General features: G+C 43.9%; 1 protein-coding gene across 1 annotated transcript in view; it reads right to left on the minus strand.

The window, feature by feature from the left end:
* Nucleotides 1-22,174, minus strand: part of Smarca2 (SWI/SNF related, matrix associated, actin dependent regulator of chromatin, subfamily a, member 2) — a 172,882-nt gene that overhangs the window by 127,877 nt on the left and 22,831 nt on the right. The window contains 6 exon segments of the mRNA XM_059259437.1: nt 296-469; nt 1,838-1,959; nt 1,962-2,010; nt 3,856-3,982; nt 10,759-11,020; nt 19,833-20,267. Coding sequence (XP_059115420.1) covers nt 296-469; nt 1,838-1,959; nt 1,962-2,010; nt 3,856-3,982; nt 10,759-11,020; nt 19,833-20,267 — 1,169 coding nt within the window.

Below are 22,174 nucleotides of genomic sequence, written 5' to 3' on the forward strand. Positions count from 1 at the left end.
CGCCTTTCTTGAGAAGCTACATAAGGGGATGATGATGGTACCCTAGGACACAAAACTACTATGGCTCCTCATGTGCAACCCTGGATTATTAAAAAGAAAGTTCTCACTCTAACTCCAGAAGTTCAGACACATATGAATGTTTTGCGTGTGTGTGTGTGTGTGTGTGTGTGTGTGTGTGTGTGTGTGTGTGTGTGTGACGAGCAGCTTCCCTTTCTTCTCTTGATGCCTCGTGTCACATTCTCAGTACAGGAAGATGCAAGCAGAGTGTCTTCCCAGTCTCACGTGGGGCCCTTACCATCAGCCTCCGCATCCTCTCCTTCTCGATCCGCTCCGTCTCCTTCTTTTGCTCCCTTTCGGTGTTAGCATGCCAAGTCGCCACTGCTTTGGACAGCTTCTGGATCTTCCCAGCCACAGACCGATGATACTCCTTAAAATCTTTCGCATGTTGCAAAATACTGTTCAGGTATTCCTACAGGATTCATGAGAGGGAGAAAGGGATGCTTTGGGTAGGTACACTTCTCAGTGAAGCATCGGCATCCCCAAAGATGCCGCCATGTGCACTGACATCACTCAAAGACTGCAGTCTATTGATGGTGGGGGCCCTCCCTGGAGCCTCGGCAGTACAGGTCATGGGCTCTGGGCTAGTGTGATTGTGCGCCTAGGCAAGAGTGGACGCCTTCACTCCACAGTGTGGGACGTCCAAAAATGGGGGAAAGGCAAAAAAGACTAACTGGGCTATGGGCTAGTGGGAAGGAAGACTTCCTTTATCTGTACGCTGTAAGCCTAGGGAAGAGATGCCGCCCTCACCTCCAGGGTGCGGTCACCAGCAATGGAAAGAGCAAGGACAAAGGCTGACCTATAAAACCTCAATGAAAAAGTTTACAGCGCATTGTTCTGTCACCCTGAAATAAACATGAGGGTTCTGGGCATTTCCAGTGAAAACCACATTTCTTCTGTTCCAACTTAAATTTAGAACTGTGATGCAAAATAAGTTTATACAAAGCTGAAACTGCCATATGTAATCCTAATTCACTTTTCAGAAGGAGGGGAAATATGTACCCTACTTACACTAAAATCTTTCATTTTTTTTTTCTTTTTCTTTTTGCAAAAGGAAACTAAGTTAGGCACTAGATTAAGCACAATAAAACAATCATGAGACAAAAACCAAATCCTACATCAATGTTTCCAACCCTCTAGAAAGGAATGATTTTTAAGATCTGCCCCCATGAATCCTCCAGCTGGGTCCTTCAAAGAGCCTAGAATACTGTAGAAAAATAACTTCGCGCTCGGGGCTGGAAGATGGCTCAGCAATTAAGAGCACTTGTTCACCTTATAGAAGGTATGGGTTCAATTCCCAGCACCATCATATTGTTGCTCAAAACCACCTGTAACTCTAGCTCCCAGGGGGATCCAAAGCCACCACCTTCTGGCCTCTATGAGCATCAAGCATGCACAGGGCACACAACTACATATGCAGGGAGAGGGAGGGAGAGGGAGGAAAGAGAGGGTCAGTGAGAAGTGTTCCTCCAAAGTCTTGGCTTCAGTTCCTGCCTCGAGTTCCTTCCTGGGCTTCCCTTAATGATGGACTGTTAACCTGCAAATCAAATAAGCCCTTTCCTCCCCCCACGCTTTTGGTCAGCCTTTTATCACAGCAACTCAAAGCCAAGCAGGGCACTCTCCCATCTCTGAAACGATGTCTCTGTACTATAGAAACTCCAGGTTACCTTTCTGTTGTATGGACACCCCCCACCCACCCCAACCTGGAAAACATGGTGACCCCAACCTCTGACCACATGGGGCACCTCTGACCAGGAAGGGTGTGCAAAGGTCTAAGGACCTGGTGCTTCTGCCGACGCTTCCTCTCCTGCTCTATCTTCTGCTGCTTCTCCAGTTTCTCGGTCATGCGCGCCTCTCGCAGGGTCTGGCGTTTGCTCCGCTTGTAAGCTTTGGAATTGAGGCCGTCTCCAGGGTGGTATCCCTCCGCATGCAGGCCACCACCTCCTGTCTCAACTATCAGGAGAAGAGCAGTTAGCGGGTCCCTGCCACCAACAGAAGCCAGGTCCTGGGCCCTGACCTCAACTCAATGAAACAGAAAGGGGACTCAACGCACTTTTCTCAATCCCATTGCAGCTGGCTGGCTATACTAAAAACAAGAGCTGAAACTGTGCACATTTAAATGGTAATTTTAAAGATGGTATAACTCTTTTTTCCTCGTAATTCACATCAAAAACAATTTTAGTTCTGTAACAGAAAAAAAATGAGGATGCTGTGCTGGGTTTGAAATAAAGTTACTCATTTCATTTAATTATCATAATGATGTTACTTAGTCAATAAGCCTTTTAATTTTTTTAACTGTCACAATATCATTCTTTTATTGATCTACAAGAACAAGAGAGTTACCGTCTATCTATGTTCCAAGTAACAGCAGTAACTCCAACGATGTAATTCATAACTTCAAATAAATGATGAGAAATACCAGTCCGGGTTTCCTCCCTCTCTGGTAATAATGTTCTTTAGCATTTAAATCTTATGTTACATCATGGATTTGTTTTAGCTTCTCATCATAAACAATGTAACTGTATTGCATATTATATAGAAGTAGGCAGTGGGAACTTGGGGGTTCACCTTATAATAACCATTCAGTTGAACCTGAAACTGGCATCAGTCCCATCCCATCGACACAGGAAACTTCATAGATAATAGATTTTCCAGTAATATCGAACAAGAACTAGGGAGCAGCAGGACTCCAGGACGGAATCACATCTCATACTTGAGAACACATGCGTCTAATATACACTTGGCAAATCTATGTCAAACGCTTTATCCATTCCTATGAGAAAGTTCCCTCTAACTAAGATGTAATGGAATCATTCTGTTTCTTCTTCTTTTAAATTTAACCTGAAATCTGCCCTTTGAAACCCCTAGCCAAGCAGCACCCAGATACCAGATGCCCTTCTATCACATGCCACCCCAGAAGTGAAATGTGTACTCGAGTTCATAGACAGGGGCCTTGTGATTTTGGTCAGATCTTCCAACAGGCCAAATTCAACACTTCCAGACTATGCTTACTCATTAACAATCCATTCTGCACGCCCCCGAGAGTTAGCACGACCCCATGTGACTGACAGAAGGTGCTCCTTGTCCCTTTGGTTTAGCCAGGCAATCTGTGGACGGGGACCAGCACACTTTGACAAAACTCAGCCAAGGGAAAATTAGTGCTACTGCATTCCACTCCATGCCTACCGATTCAGAAATCAGAAAATAGACCATTATACCAGAGTTCAACAACGAGTTCTAGGAGACAGTAACTCACTAATTAGTCAACGTGTGAGTGAGTCTGATGTGACCAAGTGCCCCTGAGTTAGGTTTTGATGAATAATTAAGGGACGTGACATTGGTTTTTTTGTGTGTTTCTACAAACATGGACTAGTGATTAGGAAAGAGACAATCATGCTTTCTGTTTCTGGGGTCACGGATTTGCTTTGCACATTTGGGTTTACCAGGAACATTATCCATCTACCGCCTCCTTGGTTTTCCTGGAAGCCATGAAGGCAAGTCACAGCTCTCCACGATCTGTTGTCATGGTTTTCATCCACAGTACCAAAACGCAATAACTGATCTTGTACACGAGGAAAAATGTTTCTGATACACGGGGGGGGGGGGGGGGGGGGGGGATAATAAGTAGTTCATATTCATTACTTTCAGCTCTGAGCCGTCAGTCTAAAGACATGCTATTTTACGAAGTTCCTAGCTTTACAACAATATTGAGCAGACTCGAGGAAGCTCACAGATCACACTTTAGGAACAATTACATTGATTTCCTACATCATGGATTCACTGGGGAAAAGGTATTACCTGCCGTTGGAAATTGAGTAACCGAAGCGCCTTCAGTTCCACAGTGGCTTTGGTTCGTAAATCTGGTGGCAACGAGCCAGGCAGACTTTCCAGTTCTTGTATCCTATGAGCTATGCGAGCCTGAAGTCTAGAAGGAAATAAGAAAGAGGGGGATGGGAGCAGGCAGAGGACTTAGTCTTCTATGATCAACAACAGCTTTGGGTTTAGGTTCCTATATTCCGCACACTGACAGTCGATTTCTAACATCCAGTTGGATTTTCTTTTCTTAAAAGAAAAAGTTTACACATATTTACTTACTGGGGTGGGGGTGGGGGTGGGGAGTGCACATGCCACAGTGCGTGTGTGGACAGAAGAGGACAGCTTGTGAATGTCAGTTTCTCATTCCGGGAGTGAAGGCCATAGATGCCTTTGGCTGCTCAGCTATCTTACTCAGGGCCCCAACAAGATTTTCCAATGTTAACCAAGAAAGAGCTACCTTTGAACTCCTGAAGACAGGCGCTTCACACTACACAACCCCTTGAACTTCTATGGTAGCTTCTCTCTAAGACCTGGAAAGGAACTTCATACTACATTGAGGGGACACGGGGGGGGGGGGGGGGGGTTAGACACCCTTGCTTGCTCTCAACAGAGAGAACACATAGGCAGTCTGGCTAGCGGCCCCACTCCCAGCCTGCCGTGGCATGCAAAGCCAACACCACAGTTCTTCCTTCTGTTCTGAGGCAACAGTGACTGCAGGCAGCTAAAGCAGAGTGGCAAGTGCAGTTTTAGGAGCTGAGGCCACAGAAGTCAGCCAGCTAGAGACATTCCGAGAGAGCCCTGCCAACCACAGCCACTTCCTCTGTGTGGTGCTTGGTTGAGAAAAGCTAGCAAACTGGCATCTGCAAAAATCAGGGGCAGCAGTGAATAGCATTTCCTGAAAGGGATGCTGGGGTTTCTCATTTTAGACACCATCGAAAATATAATTGCAAGTACTTCCTCCTAATGAAGGCAGACTGGAGAAGAAAAGGTGTCTCTCTCTAGTCCCTGGCTGCTAAGGCTCTGACACATATAAACCGGTTTCAAGCCTTACTTTTATAAATACACACCACTGAAATCCAGTTTAGAATAAACTCCTCCCCCAGTTTTGGGACAAAACTGAGAATAGAATTGAAAAGAAAGAAATGATAATAAAAGTTAGTAATGAGTTAACCCAGTTAATATTCACTGCACTGACTGCATTTAAAAAAACAATTCTGATTCTCAACACACACAGAGAGAGAGAGAGAGAGAGAGAGAGAGAGAGAGAGAGAGAGAGAGAGAGAGGGCACATGTAAATAAATGCTGCTGTGGTCCCACTTTACTAATGAGAAAACTGAAGAAACACGTTGACATCTGTACTGGCTGGTTTTGTGTGTCAACTTGACACAAGCTGGAGTCATCCATGAGATCCAGCTGTAAGGCATTTTCTCATTTAGAGATTATGGAGGGAGGCCTAGCTCGTGGTGGGTGGTTCCATCCCTGGGCAGGTAGTCCTGGGTTCTATAAGGAAGAGCAGGCTGAGCAGGCCAGGGGAAGGAAGTCAGTAAGAGGCTCTCCTCCACAGCCTCTGCATCAGCTCCTGCTTCTGGGATCCTGCCCTGTTTTGAGTTCCTGTCCTGACTTCCTTCAGGGATGAACAGCAATGCTGAAGTATAAGCAAACAAACCCTTTCCTCCCCGAGTTGCATTTGGTCATGGAGTTTCGTGGTAGCAATAGAAACCCTAACTAAGACAACACTGGAGGAATCCAAAATCAAAACCTATATTACATGGATTATTATTCAGTTGGTTTTTCCCATCTATCTATGTAGCCGTAAATGTCCAAATATGGAAAAGAAGTTATATCTAAACACTGAATGTATGAAGAGAAAAACACAAACACAGACACACAGACACACAGACACAGACACACACAAACACACACAAAGAAAAAAAGGAAAATGAAACCAGTTTTTTACCTTTAAAACCACTCTGCTTTGTAATCTTATCATCAAGATCACACTTATTATCAAGATCACACTTATTATCAAGATCAAAGACTTAGCTACTGCAGTGGTGGGAGATGGTGTCACCCACAAGTTCATTATGTTATATCCTTGGGTTCTGGACTCCATGTGTCCTTTTCTTTTTGGATATCCTAGAACTTAAACTCCCCCTGTGTATTTTGGTTCGGGATGATACGGTGAGTCAGGTACTAAAGTCAAGGAACGGCAGCTTCTTCCAAAGGACAGGCTCTAGGATGAATAAAAGTGACTACAGGACACCTGGACTGACAGTGCTGAGACTGACCCACCCTGAACTGAGTGGGAAGCTGGAGCGCAGAGGGGGAAGTGAGGTAATGGAGTGGTGGTAATGGAGTTGGGGGACCTGGGTCCACTGCAGAAGGTAGGAGCCAAAGGTGCGCTTCTCCCTGCCAAGACTGCTTCTCCAAAAGAGAACTGGTTTACTGGTGCATCCAAGAGTGCCCGACATAGAAGAATCTCTTTTTCAGTGGAAGAGAGGATGAAGGACAAAGTGCAAACTCAAGAAAAGAGGAGGAGGAGATTTTACAGCAAAATCATACATCCTCGATGCGGTGCACGGGGTGGGTGGTAAGGTTACGGGGTGGGGGGTGGGGGGGTGGGGGAGGTCTAGCACAGAAAACTCTCTCTCTGTTGTTGTCGTGCTTAATGGAAATCTTCATTTTAAATAATGCTCCTCTCCAAACAATTTCATCTTCCCATCAATGGGATTCAGCAGGAAGTCCGATAAAGAGAGTCAGGATTCTAAACTTCCCAAAACAGCAGCAAGATGTAATCCTGCCTGACTGCAGGAGACTCATTTAGTGTCCTCACGAGCACAGAAAATTGAAGCAGAATTAGGTCACACAGGTTTTTCATACAGACGGAAGAGTAAATCAAGAAGGGTTACTGCTCTGGCAAGGAAAAGAGTTCCATTAAAGGCAACAGATATTTGTTCGGGTCCAGGGGAGAAGTTTATGATTCCTGTAGGAGAGTTATTTGAACAGAAAATGACACTGGTACATTTTGTTCCTTCAAGGAACTGAGTGATACTTTAAAGAGCGAGGGGGAGAGAAAGGGAACATGTGTGACTTTGGTGACTCTTCCGGCAGAGTGGCTAGCAGCAATTTTTGAGAAGGAATTTTCAGAGTTGTGATAGTGACGGGGGCAAGACAAGGAAACACAGAGAGAGAGAGAGAGAGAGAGAGAGAGACAGAGAGACAGACAGACAGACAGAGGTAAGATATACATACATACATGTCTCCTAACCCATTTCCACACTCAATTCTGTTCCACACTCAAGTCTGGTGTAATTCACAGATACCCTTCTCAAATAAACTCTTCTAAGTGTGAACTGCGTCCTCCATGCAAATATTTGTTTACAGAGAATTAGTTTACATGTCCGTGTAAGCTCCTAAAGTACTCTCTGATTGAACACAGAAGGAAATGAAGTGCTGTACAGAAGGGTCAAGAACTGGTACCCAAAGGTGGGGGTTGGGGGGGTGAGGGGTGAGTGCAGCACGCAGAACTGACACCAGAGAAAGAAGAACAAATTCCTATTTTAGAAAAAAAAAAACAAAACAACAACAACAAAAAAAAACAAAGGTGAGTCAAAAGGAGAGCACACAATCTAAAAGGGAGGTAAATGTTTTCAATCCCAGGGCTGTACAGATCTAAGGCCAGTGCATACACAGACAGAAACTCACTTAAGCTGCAACTAAAAGAAGAAGGTTGGTGTGTCAAAATTTTATGAGTTTATGGCAAATGGAGAAGAGCAGCCAAATGGCTTAAAGAAGTATAACATCCTAATAATTTCATTCCGTTTCTGGAGACAAGGACCAGAGCCAAAGAAATGAAGATGTTACGGGATTTCTGTTGTATGATACTTTGCTCTGTCAGAGCCTATGAAATCCCAAAAGGGATCTGTTTGGACCTTATTCAGATCTTTAGCCAGGTGACAAAGGTGCACTAGCCAGGCAGAGCCTAGTGACTGGGGGGGGAGAAGGCCTAGTGGGCTAGCCCATCACAGGCGGCAGGAGAGAAACGCATCTAATACCTGTCCCGTATGAGTGTGGGAGAGATTTAATGTAACCCCTCTGATGATAAACTTAATCTCTGCCATTGAATGTCTTTATAGAGGCGAAAGCCAGCTTTTGTTCCATGACTAAACAAGATAAGGCATGCCCCTCTAATGCTGCCAGCACAAGTTCATTCTTCTCCAGATGGCCATGGGGACACTCAGGCCAAAGGTACCACGAGGCCTTTGGCAACCCCAAAACCTTGCAGCTTTAGTTTTACAAAACTAGAGGCATTTATCAAATGATAGTAATATGAAAATAACTATTCAACCACATTCTGAGATGCACATGATTTTTAGTTGTTTTATTTTTTGAGATAGGGTTCCACTAAGTACTCTAGGCTGGCCTTGATCTCATGATTCTACTGCCAGAACATTCCATGTGCTGAGATTCTAGGCATGCAATAAGAGAAACTGGTAGATATAATTTTTTCTTTTTCTTTCTTTCTTTCTTTTTGTTTGATGTTTCGAGACAGGGTTTCTCTGTATAGCTTTGCGCCTTTCCGGGAACTCACTTGGTAGCCCAGGCTGGCCTCAAACTCACAGAGATCTGCCTAGCTCTGCCTCCCGAGTGGTGGGATTAAAGGCGTGCGCCACCACCGCCTGGCGGTAGATATAGTTTTTATTAACATAGGAGAATGGGGCAGGTGAGATGGCTAAGTAGGTAGGGGTAAAGGCACTTGACCGTGGTCGTAATCTCCAGAAAACACATAGCGGGAAGGAAAAGAGCCAACTCCCACAGGACCATACTTGTGAGGTAGCACAGACATGCCATAAATAAATAAATAAACAAATAGATAAATAGAGGGAATAAATGCAATAAAAAGTTATTATAGGAAGATTATATATGTTACAAATGTTTTAATGCATTGAAATAGGCTAAAAAATACCATTACTTAATACATTGGAAGATAATCCATTAAGCTCACACTTCTAAAAATGGCTCTAAAATGAGATTATAGGAAAGCCCTGTAATTAAAATTCTGGAAATAATGACAAAAAAAATTTAGAAGTCCACAAAGCAGTTTACACGCACACACATGCACATGTATGCACACACACACACACACACACACACACACACACACACACACAGAGGCCGAGTAACAGGTGTTACATAAAATGTCTAGGTGCAGAGAAGGTCTTCTGAGGGTAGCTGTCATGAGCCAACAAAGCTCCCAGCATCTTTGCAACCTCTGGGCAGGGCAAACGCATAGTAGATTTTAGGCAAGGTAGAATTTCAGAGTCACCCCACGATTCTGCTCTTTCTTCTAATTGACCGTCCCCCAATAATTATTAATGACTTTCTTTTCTCAATAACATAATGAAGATATGGCGTCTGAAGAGGTTTTAGGCCCTGGGTGTCCTTATGTTTGACTTTATGATCCACAAGTATTTCCCCAACAGACTCTGCCTGGCCCTGATGCCCAGGTGCACATGGCAACTGGGAAGGACAGGAGAAATGTTCCCACTGATGACCAGTAACAGAAATGAGAAAATAAAGCCATATTTCCACTCCAAAAGGCAACCCACATCTAATACCTGGTGTTACTGGGATGTCTCCAAAATGACTCTCCACACCAGTTATATTTTATTTAATTTCATAGCAAGCTACACGCCTTTTACTAAAGATTAAGGTAGTGCTCTTAAAGAGAACCCAAACACTGCTTACTGACTAGCATTCTCTAATTTTTAACAATGAATTTTCTTTTAATTCAAGTTAATTAGAGGAAAATAATTGACACCAATATTTCTGAAAGTTTCCAAAATTTTTACCTTTTTTGACTCTATGGAAAAAAATACTATAATATTTTTAACATGTTAAGAAGTCATAGGAAAGTAATGTAACCTGACGAAGACAACAGAGCTGTTTCTCACAGAATATGCTTCCAGGCAGGCTGCAGAACCCAAAATCTTAGCTTCATTTCATCATAAAACTTACTGGACTCCGTTTTTCATGGTTGTTGGCCATTTGCTTAAAGGGTCTGCTAAATAAAGCCTGTGGGCCAAATCTTGTCCACAGTTGCTTTTCTAAATAAAGTTTTATTGGAACAAAGCCAAGACACCACAGTCTATGGGTGTTTTCCCACAAAAAGGGCAGAGCTGACTATCTGTGTCTAAGACATATGGCCCTGCAAAACATTAGATGTTTTCCATCTGGTCCTTTACAGGAAAAGTTTGCCAATCCCTAATTTAGACACAACTGTGTCAAATCAGGTGACAAGTGTCTGGATTAAGAGTTTAACTAAGGATCCCATTTGAAGACAGAGACCTAAGGCTTATCCCTAAAGCTGGGCCAACTTCTGGGAATTAAAACACAGAACACATTGTATCAATCTATACAGTATGCTTTTTTGTACCATAAGCTGGGCCAGTATTCTGAAGGATGGACTCAGACAAGATACTCAACATGACCATCTCAGTCATCAGTTGTTCAGGAACACACTGACAATCAAGGACAAGCTATTTCATGATTCAAGCCTGAGATGGACCACCCTGAAATTAAGGAACTTTGGACTGGGCTTTTGATCTTCAAATTCCCAGAACCTGGCAAGCGGATGGGACAGATAAAGGTTTCTGATTGAATGAGAGAGAAGTCACAGTTTGTCCTACTCAGCATCGTGGAAGGACCCACCCAACAGCATGTGAACTTTCTCTACAACTGTTCTGAAATCACTGCCACGGCATGAGTCCTCCTCTGGTCTCTCTTCACCCCTCCTGGTGTCCAGTACTACTAGAACACCGCCCTCTGGGGCACGTCAGTCAGCCCCGGGCCCCGGTAACGACCTGGCTTGATCATCAGCAGTACCTGTACTCTCGCTCCTGCAGGATCTCCACGGGGTCGAGGCCTTGCGGCTTCTGGATGGGGCTGATACGGCTCTGCTTCTGTTGCAGCTGCAGGACGGGAGACGGCTGCCCTGGGGCAGCCTGCTGTACCGAGGGCCCGGGTACAGCTGTGGCCGTGGGCTGGGCAGCGGCTGGGGGTGCAGGCGAGGGTCGGCCGCTGGCTGCCGGGGCTGACAGCTTCTGTGGGGTGCTCTGGCCACTCAGCAGCAGCTCCTGCCCAGGGCCTGTGAGACAAGAGGGACATGGGCAGGACAGGACAGAAGGAAGGACACCTGCTTACCATGCTCCTCCACCCCTCAACCACTACCTAGGGCTGGAGACCTCCAGGGTCTTCACCACCAAAGAGCTGACTAATGGAGGGCACAAAGGAGGAAAAGGAATGAGGGGCAGAGGTGAAAAGGAAAACATAATCTAGTGTGTACCCCACGGGGAAATGGCATGCACTAATGAATATTGTCAAAAGCATCCAAAAAAAATGACTCCTAGCTGTAATAAATCAAGGAAATGACAAGCTGGTTTTTAATGCCACATTCTGGGGTGAGTTTTTTGTTGTTGTTTTTAAAGACTCACAGGTGCACTCAAACTTTAGAAAAGAGAGTTCTACAACAATCAGATGCAATGGGTGTGGCCCTAAAGTCTCACTTTGCAAACTGCTACTAAGGCCTCTGTCTCAAGTGCCAGTGCTGGCTATGGGATCCAGTGCTGGCTGTGGGATCCGGTGATGGCTGTAGGATCCGGTGCTGGCTGTGGGATCCAATGCTGGCTGTGGGATCCAGTGAAATGCTGGCTGTGGGATCCAGTGCTGGCTATGGGAATCCAGTGAATAGGGTTAAGGAGCTCACTGGTCTAGCAACTGAGAGGCTCACACTTTTTCCCTTGGTGCTTCTGAAAGCTTACTTTGGGCTTACTTATAGTGAAGCCCAGGAACTGAATTTTACTCTAATTACATAGTAGTAAAATATTTCTGAAACTATTCAACATTTGGGGTAAAACATGCTCATTTCCCCTAATGAAAATTAGCGAATACTAAAGAAGGCCATTATTTCCTCTTATTTTCAGATGATGGCATGCAATCTTTATCCTATCTTGGAAGCTTGGCGTAGCGGCACAGACCTGTAATACCAGCACTTGAGAGGTAGAGGCAGGGGAATCAAGAGTCAGTGGCCAACCTGGGCTATAAGAGAGGCTGTCTCAAAAAAGCAAACCAAATCTTTTTTATTGAATTCAGTTTCAGCTATTTTTCTGCATTAAACTTTGGGAATTTCAATTAACTGCTAGATACAAATCTAAAATAAGAATTGCTTCAACTCTCCTCCAGGTGAGTTCTCAGTTTTCTTAAAATTAAATACAATTGCTGAAGCTACCAGATGAATTAGTAAATTTAAAAAAAAAAATTTTAAATAAAAAAATTTAAAAAAAAACCCAAAGAATCTCAGTCAGCAGATGCTAAAAACACAAACAGGCATTCATCCAAGTATTTCCTATATCCTTCCTAAGGAAAAAAAAAATAAAGCCATTAAGCACAAAAATCAGTCTAAGACTTCAGAGAGGCACAATAATTAACCATACAAAGGCGTGCATTATAGAAAATGGAACACATTTCTTCAATTTCTGACAAATGCCATTTAGAAAAGGACTTAAATGACAATCCAGAGAAAGCCATAAGCAAACATTGTGACATGAGGAATGTGAAGAACTAGTACAAACTGCTCTGGGAAGTATCAGTATACGTGTGTGCGTGTGTGCGTGTGTATGTGCGTGCGTGCGTGCGTGCGTGCGTGCGCGCGCGTGCGTGCGTGCGTGCGTGCGTGCGTGTGTGTGTGTGTGTGTGTGTGTGTGTGTGTGCAGGTACCTCCATCCCAACAGCTGGCACAGTCTGTTTTTCTTTCCCTCCCAATAATTAGGTAAAATTCCCCAAACAATATAGAGCTAGATACATTTTTTTCTTAAGCTAACTTGTAGTCTTGGTCTTCTTGGGGATAGATTAAAAAGAAGTTCTGGAGTGAAATGTATGGATCTTTATTTTTATGTCCAGGATGTACCATCATATAAAGTTTTTTTTTCAACTAAATTCTTTAATGTTTGTTTTCTGAATGGAAGATCTTTTACAAAATGCATATATCTTCATTACATGTTTTATTTGGAACTTTTTTCATGCATATTTAAGAAACCAATTTCTCAACATTAAAGTTCACTGGTGTGAGTTAGGGAGGGAAGTTTTAGAATACCTTTCTTTAGAGGTCTCTAAACTAGGGAATGTTTTCCCTTTGCACTGTTTTCACGTATATAAAAAGATATAGATTTCTGACATTTATCTTTAATTTTTAATTACATTCACTGATTTATGGAGGGGAGGGACAGGCATCTAGCAGTGCACATGTGGAGGTCAGAGGTCAACTTGCAGGAGTCAGTTCCCTCCTTCCACCATGTGGATTCTGAGAACCAAACTCAGCCTTCAGGCTTGGTGGCAAGAGCTCTTACTCACTGTGCAAGCAGAATTAAATATATTAACAGCCTAAGTATTCTAATGATGAGTTTACTACTTTTAGAGTCTCAAAATACAATTTTTTTTATGAGAAGAGAATTTGGTTGTTATTGGTAGAATAGTATCATAAGAATTACTTAAAATTCCACTGTTAAAGTCTTTCTCCTCATTTCTAAGTTCAAATAAACTGAAACATCCAAAGAGCACAGCAACAGTGGACACATGTCTCAGCCCTCCTCCCCACCACCAACCCCGTTCCATAGCATCACTGCCTGGAAACAGAGGCAGGATGCAGAAGTCTGCGTGGCCTGGAGGTACATTTAAGTCTAAGTCACTATTTTTAAAAAAGAAAGGTGTTGTCAGCTAGCCATTTTTAGTCTGCCTATCTCCAAGACACGTCTGGTATATACCTGGTCTGCCCTACCCAATTACTAAAATATAAGCTTCATTCTTAATATTGAGAAACAGAAACCCCACCATGGACTTACATATGCCAACGTCTAACTTAACACCACTAGGAGGGGCTAGAGAGCACTTGTTCTTGCAGAGGACCCAGGTTCGATTCCCAACATCCACATGGCATCTTACAACGCTCTGTGACTCCAGTTCCAGGGGATCTGACATCTCTTCTGACCTCCTCAGGCTCCAGGCATGTGCATAATTAACATATACAGGCCAAACACTCATACACATGAAATAAAATAACTCTCAAAAAATAACAAAGTTACCAAAAATAAAAATACGGTCTTAGCTCTCTCAGCCACTGGCTCTGTGAAGCTGACCAAGTCACCAAGCCCTGGTGTCTGCTTCCTCATCTGCAGAATGGGGACAGTAATAATAACCTCTTTCACAGAGTGGTCACAAAGATTCAGTTATCTGACTATATGCTCAACTTTTCATCTCTATGGATCCAGGACAAGGAGAGAAAAGTCCAATTTAACTACTGTACGCCACCCAACAGGAAATCCCCTGACATAGGAAAGCACTTCCAGAGTTTGGGTACCATATTAGCTGGCAGCTTGTGGAGGATTCTTTTCTGGGCCAAATTTCAAAACATTTCTCTAGTTTCCTACAACTCAGCACAGATGCTCCTTAGGCCAATGGACTTGTCATGTGCATCCTGCCAGCTGCTATCAGGGGCCACTTCCAAGCAAACTTCACCTCTCTCTGACTGACTGTATAAATACTTTTTTTACAGAGACCAGGAAACTCAATGCAGCTTCCTGCACTTAGATTCAGGATGTGAGCCCCCTCTAGTAGGTTCTGTGCCTGTCCCGCAGGAGATTTACAGGCAGCACTGGACTCCGGCCACAAACACCACCAGACAACCTGTGGTTGGCTACCTAACGCCTTTCGCCACACCTTCAAACTGAACAAAAACAGAATTTTTAGCTCATCTCGTCCCCTCTCTCTAGTATGAACAATTTAGGCTTACGGTCAGTATACAAAAATGCCTTCTGCCTCAGCCCTTACCTTAAGGAGCCAAAATGGAGACTGTACTGTCCGGCTCTCCAGAATGTGGTCCCAACACTGCTTGGTGGTGGTGGTACAGGGCATGATCTTCAGTGGATAGATACATCCCATCCCACCACACCTGATATGAAGTAATAGGGCAACACACACACACACACCGAAATACCCACACCTCACCTGCACAGAATTTCTGTGCATTCAGAAGCGACTCAGCACACAGGATGATTATGCAAATCACCACTCTGCATTAAATAGGAATGTAAGTGATTTCTACAGGTTGGGGGTAAAAAATAAATGAAGTAAAGAATATTTAAACTGAACATATCAGAAAGTTTCAGATGCCAAGAGGGGGGAGGGGCAAGTATTTAAGATGGGGGGGAGGGTAAACTCTTTCTTCTTTTACCACTGTAAGGTTGTTCCTTCACTTCTCCAAACCACAACTTTTTCAGTTCTTGTTTTTATACTGCTTTAATCCCTAAAAGGAAAAGAGAATCAAAACGAAAAGAGAAATGTGCCTTGGTCTGGAGTTCTGCCCACAAGAGCAAGGACAGGGCTCCGCTTGAGAAGTGGCCAACCACTCCCCACCCCCCGCGAGAGCCTTCTCCAGCACACATGCTCAGTGCACAGGGCACCATGCTAAGGAACAACGTCACTTCCTGTGAGTTCTGCTCTGAGATAACTGGGGGAAGGACCAACCCAGCATGGTAACACATTCTCTTCTCACATTAAGTACACTAGGAAATGGGATGGAAATTTATGAACCTCCAGAGGAGTGCATGGCCTAAAATGTCTTTTTTTTCCCCCTGAAAGATTGGCAGCATGTTTATGAGAAAATGTGCTTTTTTTTAAGGGGGGGAAGGGTATAAAACACGAGTCAAGTTTAAAACTGACTTAAAAAAAATTCTTGCACTATTTAGGCTTATCATAAATGCCAATAAAAACAAATGCCTTCATCCACTAAGGGTGTCTGTCCTGTATCAGATTTCTGCACAGGTTTTGCAGGATGGACACTCCTGTTAGCAGCGGGGATGAGTAGCTCTAGGAAAGAGATATCTTCGTCTTCTTTCACCCATGGTGTCCTTGCCCACTTGAACAGAAAACAATATAAACCCACATATTTCCATTTCTTACTAAGCATGACATCTGTAAAATACAAAAGACATGAGCAGTGGGTAATAAAATCAAGTCCCTTTGTTGATAGGGATGTGATAAGACAGGCACAGACAAAGAGGTGGGTAATTAAGGGTACCCCTCTTGTGGAAATGGCCCAGAAAATGTACGCACAGTTGGTTCAGTAGACATGAAGTATTGTTAACTGGATGTACTCAGATAATAGAAACTTCACCCTTTAACTCTCACTCTTTCATTCATCTCCATGATTAGACCCTTGGGTGGAAAGGTTTCTCAGATGAAGAATTCAGCATCCTACCTTCTGTGGGGTCCTTTCATGCTGAGTTGAGGTCACTGAAAAGCGACTAACACTTTTGGAGGCCTATGACATGGCAAGTGCTACCCCAAGGGAGGCTTCATGCACCATGGATTATGCTCATATCCCATGATGCTACCTCTCGGGAACTTGGCTGTATCCCCTCCTCTCTGCCAGCTGCCAGCTACCCTGCTGTAAGCAGCTGGTCCCTGCATTAAACCTGGTTGTTCAAACCACTCATTCCCTAAGATGTGGGAAACAAAAACGACCAATTCTGTTAACACCAGGTCCAGAGTAAGAGCGAAAAGAAGCCGTGACAGGAAGCCGCGATCTGCACTCTCAATGCGCGAAAGAGCTGAGGCACCCATACTTTGCAGATCCTTTCCCTGCTCTTGAGAATGTGGGTCAAGAAGGCAGCCTTTGGGAGAAAGAGTCAAGAACAGGAGCTCTCAAGTCACAAGTGCTAGGGTCTGGACCTAGCTGCCCTCCATGCCATAGAGACAGCATGTGCCAAGGACGCTACAGAGCACAGGGAAGCAAGAAGGTTCTCAGTGAGTCTATGCTACATACACATAAAAGTTTTCCTATTTGGCCAAATTCTCTAGAGCTTTACTTTTACAGTTTAAAAATATACTGAGGGTTCAAACTGTCATTTCCCTGCATGGAGTTTGGGGTACCCTTTCCCGTCATACTGTTTGGTCCCCTATTATCCTCCATCTATCAAAAGGCTCCCTGCTACTCACACAGAAATCTGGGTATGAAATAATTATTTTCTTTAAAAACTCAACTGCTAAACTGATAGTGCTGGTGCATGCCTGTAACCCCAGATCTTAGACAGAGACAGAAAGATTATTAAGGGTGCAAGGCCAGCCGCGGCTTTAAAGGATGAGAGCTTGTCTTAAAAACAACACACACACACACACACACACACACACACACATACACACATACACACACACACACACACACATACACACGTACACACACACACACACACACACACACACACAACCAAAAAAAACAAAAAACCAACAGATTGCTATGTTCTAAAAGTTTGTATCTCCCCAAATTCCTATGCTGGAATCCAAATCCTCAAATAGATGGTATTAAGAGGTAGAGGAAATTAAGCAAAATTAGGCAAAGCTCTCACGAATGAGACCAGTGACTATGTGAAAGGACAGACAGTTCCCTCACCCTGTATACTGTGGGAGGGTACAGCACAGGTGCCTCCTATGACCTAGAAAGCAGAGACTCACCACATGCTAAATCTGCGGACACCCTAAGGTTGGAAGTCCCAGACTCAAGAACTATGAGACACAAATTTCCGCTGATTGTGTTTTTGGTTTTTGTTCTGATAGGGCCTCATGCATCCCAAGCTGGGATTCAAACTCACTATGCACCTGAGGATGACAGTGGCCTTTTGACCATCCTACATCTACCTCCCAAGTGCTAGGATCATATAGTGGTATGCCACAGCTGGCTTAAAACACCATTAAAATCATTTATTTTCTTGTGTGTATATGTGAAATGTGTAAGTGGGGGGGGGGCATGTGGAGGTCAGAAGGAATAGGTGTTCTTCTCTATCATTCTCTGCCTCATTCCCTTAAGATCTCCATCTGAATACAGAGCTTGGCTGGCAGCCAGCAAGCACCAGCAATTTTCCTGTCTCCCTACCAATCCTTCCCCTACAGTACCCAGATTACAGGTGCACACAACTACACCTGATCTTTACAGGGGTTTGAGGGACTTGAACTCGGGTCCTATTGCCTGCACAGCAAGCACTCTTACCCACTGAGCCATCTCAGCCAAGAGACTCATTTCTAATGCTACATCTACAGCTAACAACAAGAATTTACCTTCCTGGTATCTGGTTTTGAAATTAAATCTATCAGAAAAGGAACACAAACTCAAAAATTAGAACATTTAAGACAAAACAAAACTACCAATCAGAATCCTTCCTTCTTACTCCAGTTCCTAAACCTAGGACAAATATCCCAAATTCCTTGTTCTCACAGTGATGAGATTGTCAGTTTGCCCAAATGATTGACAGCCATTCATGGGAGACGGTACCAGTGTCTGGGGAGCATCACACTCCCCACAATCCAAAGCCCTCAGAGCTAAACTGTAAGCTCTGTTTACCTAGTTCTTTCTAAAGATTTAAATCATGGACTCATCGATTAGGGGAGAGAGTCATGTATGTCACTGCATGCATTTGCAGGTCAAGGGACAACTTTATGGAGTCATTTCTCTCCTTCTACCTTTAAGGAGTTTCCAGGGATGGAACTCGTGGTCCATCAGGCTTGCAGGGTAAGTGCCTTTACCAAAGGCTATCTTGAGATGCATACTAGAGATGCACCCTTCATAGAGGAGCACTCTAAAGCCCCTGCACCTCTGAGTTCCAGCAACATGAAAAAGTCGTGTCTCCAGAAGGCCATGCAAGGGACTACATCATGATCACCTGTTGTTAATCATAGCTTCTCATTCGTATCCCAGAGTCTAAGAAACAGGCCATGTGGGTCTGTTACAAATGATTCTATCATGCAAAGCCTTTCACAATAATAATGAAGATAGAATGATAGTCGGGATTCCGTATCTGTGAGTCCCAACTCTGAGTTCAACTAATCACAGACAGAAAACACTTGGGGGAAAAAAATGTATCTGTACTGAGTGGCTATAGACTTTTCCTTGTCATTATTCCCTAAACAATACAGTGTATCAACTATACAGATAGCATTCACATTACAGTCAATATTTCTCATAAATAATCTGCGGGTGATAAAGTACGCAAAAGGATATGCACAGCTTAAATGCAAATGCTACACCACACTTCATACAAGGGACTTGAATATAACGGATCTTGGTATCCGCTGGGGTCCTAGAAGCAATCTGCTTCAGACACAAGGAATGACTGTAATTTGAAGGATAATCACACCTGGGAGATCTACTTTATATTCTCAGGCCAGAAACAGCTTTGTGTCCTCTGAGAAATTGGGAAGGCACTTCCTTCCGAATGGTGAGAATTAGATACATGACCCCATCTCCTCGTGGCTCCGTCAGAAAACTCAAGTCATCTTTGAAGCTCAGCCACAGCAACTGTGGGGGGCTCTTATGGGCTCTTCATCCCTGACCTGGATTCTTGCTTCTTTAAAAAATTTCCCATGTGTCTGCTTCTTTATTTGATAATTTTTTTTTTTTACAATAGGTCTCATCAAATGCACAAATGTTTTTCCAACAAAAAGGGTAAGAAATAAATAAATCAACAAATATTGAAAGACTCAGTTGGGGGCCAATTTGAGCAGAGAGTTCTAGAGATGGATGCAGAGGAAACAGGGGTTCCTAACCTGGAATATATTTGATGGGCTTCCAAGCAACCTTGTACCTCTTAAAAGAGAATGAGAGATCATGGGAGAATGCGCTTCTGCGCTTTCTCCCTGGGTTCCCAGCTTCCAGGAGGGTGTCTGATTAAGAAACACTGCTCTAGGATCATTTAGATAGCAGGAACTAAGACTCTTAGCCCCATCTCCATGAAACAGAAAGAGGTAGAGAAAAGGGTTCGATCAGCCCCAGCCTTCTACCATGTGCGTCTGTGTGCTCGAGGCTGCTTATCCACGCTGGACCGCAGTGATACTCATTTGGTTGGGTATTCACCTACCAGATGGTCTGTTGTAGCTAACAAGGGCTGGCTGCTGCTGCTGCGGCTGCGCCTGCGCCTGCTGCTGAGGCTGCTGGGGCTGCTGCTGTTGTTGCTGAGGCTGCTGTTGCTGTTGCTGCTGCTGCTGCTGTTGCTGTTGCTGCTGCATGCCAGGCAAGGTCCTTTTTCCCTGGACTGCAAGCTGCAGCGTTTCAGGGAGGGGCTGGCCCCTGGCCAACATTTTGTAAGCTAAAATCTGAGCTCGAAGCTGATGCAGCTGGACAGGACTGAAAGGTGAGGGACCTCTGTTAGGCTGGTTCATGGCCTGCAGATCTCCTGGGATGAGTGGCCCTGGCTGGCTCGGTGGCATCTGGGGTGGAGTTGGGCCTCCTCCAGATATAGGGCTGGAGACGTGCTCTGGGGCTCCCAAAGGAGAGGGATGTGGTGACATATAACCTAAAATAAAACACAAGATCACAGGCTATAGTAGATGACCCTGAGAGAGAGAGAGGGGTAGTCTTGAATGCTCTAATAATTTACTAGTGCAACACTACATGATCAAAATTTAAGGTATAGATAAGTTAACAATTGCATATATCTTAGAAGTTTAATCTATAATATAGCTTATATATAATATATAACATATAATATAACATATAGTAATTTAAAATTACCAATAAGCACATTAAAAAAGGTCAAAGAAACAGGTAAGGAGGTAATTGTATAACAGTTTATTTAACACCCACAAGATTAACACTTCAAAAAGAGCGATTGATTCTGTATTCTTTTTTCATAATAGGCCTTTGACATTCAGCATCTCCTGCTCACAGAACATCTCCATTTCTCTAGCCACATTCCAGATGATCAATAGCCACTTGTTCCCTAGAAGGCAAACTGCTCATGGTGGCTGTACACCTGCAGGAACGGCAATGAAGGGCAGTATTCCACATCAGAGGTGGCTCCAAGCTACTCAACAAAACATGAAGAGGTCTAAAGTGGCTTGGCGCCGAATAAACAGTGTCTTATGAAGAAATCAAATATTATTTGGTTGATTATCATGCAAGCCGTGACTAACAGGCAATTACTGAGGGCTGAGGGCCGCAGCTACTGTGCCAGGACTGTACACAGCATCTCAAACTGAGTTTGTCCAGAAACAGGCTGAGCCAGGGACTGAATGCAGGTCATTTATATGGGAGGTGCAGGGCCACTTCGAGGAGTATGGAGAGGTGATGTATGGGAGGGAAGGTAGCCAATAAAAAATGCATTACCAAGCCAGCTGGTGCAGCAGGCCTTGAAGATCAATCCACTGCCGAAGCTTTGGGATACAAGATAAATAAACTACCTACAATTATTCCAGGGGAGGAGTGAAGAGGCCGGGGTATTTCAGCTCCTACAGTATCAGTCACTGGTTAAACCACTAGTTATCACTAATGCTCTGGGGATCATCTGTGCTCAGAGGACTAGTCCACTGTAGGTAAGGCCGGTGTCACCAGGCAGAGGTGAATCAAGATGATGATGCCAGCCGATGGACATCAGGCAGGTGTGACCACAGAAATGACAGAAGGTCTGAAGCACACAGGGAGAGCATATACTGCTGTATCAATCTTCAGCACAGCACTTTGAAGGCAAATACTGTCACCCCAGTCTAAGGTAAGGCTACGGAGGCTCAGAGAGTGAGTCTCAATGTCACACAAGTAAATCTTCACAGCTCAGGTTTTCAACCAAGCCTGTCTGGTTCTAATGCACACATTCAAATAATCTAACGTACATTTTGTTATGTCAAAATGAGTCAAGTATTTAAAGTCTCAACAACCTCATCAAGGCTTAGGATATCACATACAAAAGGAAGCCACCAATTTGGGTTTTAAAATACCAAATTGAGGAAATAATATTTTTCTTAAGGAAGAAAAATTAAAACGGCCCAGAAATTTCAAGGGAGTTATTTCAGAAGGTGACCTGCATAGCTGAGCTGAGCAACAATACCCACAACATTTGACTGAGAGTTGTGGGAGGGGATTCAAGACAGAGAAAGGAGCCAACCGGCCATTGTAATCCAACAGCTGCCTTAAGCTCAAACAAAGTACCAATTTTAATAAAGTGAAAGGAATCCCCAGGCAGAACAGGACAAACATAGACAAAGAGGCTTGATCCTTCAATGAATGTGTGCATTTGGCAGTTATCATAAAGGTCACCACAGGCCCGGTTACGAGATAAGGGCTGTGTGTGGGAAACCATGTCCATCTGAATAAAAGAGGTGCACAGCCACAAAGGTCCACAGGTGGGTGACCCTCACACACCACTGCCATGCTGAATCTCAGAGAAAACAAAGGATACACTTAGTTTTTGTGTGGTTTTGCCATTTG

This window comes from Peromyscus eremicus, chromosome 1, assembly GCF_949786415.1.
Source record: "Peromyscus eremicus chromosome 1, PerEre_H2_v1, whole genome shotgun sequence".
NCBI classification, from domain to species: Eukaryota; Metazoa; Chordata; class Mammalia; order Rodentia; family Cricetidae; genus Peromyscus; species Peromyscus eremicus.